Source organism: Anopheles cruzii, unplaced genomic scaffold (genome assembly GCF_943734635.1).
Source record: "Anopheles cruzii unplaced genomic scaffold, idAnoCruzAS_RS32_06 scaffold01189_ctg1, whole genome shotgun sequence".
In the NCBI taxonomy this organism is placed as follows: Eukaryota; Metazoa; Arthropoda; class Insecta; order Diptera; family Culicidae; genus Anopheles; species Anopheles cruzii.
The window spans coordinates 4,143-6,288 of record NW_026454774.1 but is presented as its reverse complement, the minus strand read 5'-3'; the positions used below and the strand labels follow the sequence as shown (position 1 = coordinate 6,288).

At 50.6% G+C, this 2,146-nt stretch overlaps 1 protein-coding gene across 1 annotated transcript; it reads left to right on the top strand.

Moving 5' to 3' along the window:
* Positions 1-6: 6 nt before the first annotated feature.
* Positions 7-1,776, top strand: LOC128276439 (1-acyl-sn-glycerol-3-phosphate acyltransferase alpha-like). Its single transcript, XM_053014899.1, has 5 exons — positions 7-71; positions 387-520; positions 598-779; positions 938-1,103; positions 1,167-1,776. Exons 1-5 carry the CDS (start codon positions 37-39, stop codon positions 1,325-1,327), a joined length of 678 nt encoding a protein of 225 aa, XP_052870859.1. The 5' UTR covers positions 7-36; the 3' UTR covers positions 1,328-1,776.
* The last annotated feature ends 370 nt before the right edge of the window (positions 1,777-2,146 follow it).

Sequence of the window (2,146 nt, the reverse complement as noted above, 5' to 3'; positions counted from 1 at the left end):
CTCTCGCTGATATGCGCCGTAGGACCCGTTCCGATTATGCTGCTTCGACCACGCGACTACCGAAATGCGCTGTAAGTATAGCGCCGCGAATGAGTTGACCTAGTGGCTATTCTGAACTCCGTGCGGTCTTCTGAGTTGACCGCTCGGGGTTAAGCACTGGCACGTAGGGGTCTATGTTGTTAATTATGGACAGAGGTCCGGTAATGCTCGCACCTTTGCCTGTTGATTAAAGCTAGCTGGGTTGGGTAGAAAAAATGAGCCAGAGTGATTGATTGGCACCCGGGTGGCCCAACAAATGCCACCCGGCCCTGGATGGAGGCTATGCATAAGGCAGGGAGCAATTAAGAAAGAACGAATTTTATTTATTTCTGTCCATTATTTTTCAGAATTCCGGCGTACCTGTGTGTGGGCTTCGGCAAGATGCTCGGCGCATCGTTCACGGTGCGCGGCAAGGAAAACGTCCACCGGAACCACGGCGGAGTCGTGCTAATGAACCACCAGAGCGCCCTCGACTTGATCGGTAACGTCGTGACTCCGCGATAGTGGAAAGTAGAACTCGAACTGACTAGGGTGGGGTCTGGTTAAATCTGTTTTCAGTACTGGCCGAACTGTGGCCAATAATGGGCCGTTCGACGGTGGTGGCGAAAAAGGAGGTCCTGTACCTGTTCCCGTTCGGCACGGCCTGTTGGCTCTGGGGCACCCTGTTTATCGATCGGAAGAACCGTGATTCAGCAAGGAATGTTATCAACAAAGAGGCGAAAGCCATCAACGAGAAACAGGTACGGCGGAATCGCCAGTCGGACCGGAAACGGGATAACGCGTTCGAACGCGTGTACCGGTCCGGATCTGCATAATGTATTTCGAATGCCAGCACCGGCCCGGCACCTATCTAACCTTGTCTAACGTTTTCCGTTTCGATCCCGTTCCCGGCGAACAGGCGAAGCTACTGTTCTTCCCGGAGGGCACCCGGGGCAGCGGTGACCGGCTGTTGGCGTTCAAGAAAGGATCCTTCCACGTTGCCGTCGAGTCGCAGGGCTTCATTCAGCCGGTGGTCATTTCGAAGTATCATTTCCTCAAATCCAATGCCAAGATTTTCGATCGAGGTAAGTAGAGAGCTCTGGGCTCGGTGTCTTGGGCTCGACAGTAACCTAGGGTTTTACTTTTAGGGCAAAACATTATCAAAATTCTGCCGGAAATTTCGTGCGCCGGGCTGACGAAGGACGACATTCCGGAGCTGATGGAGCAGGTGCAGAAAATAATGCAGAAGGAGTACGAACTGCTCTCGGAGGAGTCGCTGGCTATCAACAACCTGAGTGAGGTGCACTAGAAGGAAGCTTCCCTGGACGATGGGAGCCAACCTCTCCATGAACGCAGCGCCTCTTCGGCTAGACAGAACGTGTCGTCGTGCTTAGGGTTTCTTATAAAGTCATACTTTCTTTCGTTTGTTTTCGGAAACTGTGCATTGTTGGCAGGCGCATCAACTTCGATCACCAGCATCTAGTTGAACGAAATTTGTCTCTATGCTCCAGGCCGTTCTTTACTCGAACTAAAAGGTGGTAGCAACACCAATCGATGTATGTTTCATTTAGTCTATTTAGTTTTCTAACGTACGCGTCAACTCAGGCTTATGCATAGTTTTAACGATACGCACAAACGGTGACGCAGTCGGTTCGGGGACTGTCTGCTGGTGATTACTATCTTCTCACAAACTCCGCACAAAATACCGGTTCCTGTAGGTTTCTAAGTGAACGATGAGTAGGATGAGCTATGAGTCAGGCAGAAACAAAACAGTAAAGTAACGGGTCAAGCGTCAAGCAAAGTTCCCTCATGGGAACCCAAGATGCATACTACTAGTTAGCGCCATAGATGAAGGTAGCAGAACTATCTGAAAAACTAAACCTAGGAATGCCTCAGCGGCGGGTAGCGCATAAAAACCAACTGCTTGTAAATAGCGTACAAAGTACATATTTTAGTAACGTGCAAGTTTTATGCGGCCATAGATTTACGGAAACTTTGAAATAGCGGCGAACCAGGAAACCCCGACGAAAGGGGCTCTCCTGCGAGGCTCCTTCAGCCAGCAACACCATCATCAGGATGTAACGAAACGAGCCACCACACAAACGTAGATGCGCGACAGACGACGTAC

Excerpts from the sequence above, each read along its gene's own strand:
- LOC128276439 (XM_053014899.1), top strand. The coding sequence starts at position 37 with ATGCTGCTTCGACCACGCGACTACCGAAATGCGCT. Across the intron at positions 72-386 it reads CGCGACTACCGAAATGCGCT|AATTCCGGCGTACCTGTGTG; the intron begins GTAAGTATAGCG and ends ATTATTTTTCAG. Across the intron at positions 780-937 it reads AAGCCATCAACGAGAAACAG|GCGAAGCTACTGTTCTTCCC; the intron begins GTACGGCGGAAT and ends CCCGGCGAACAG.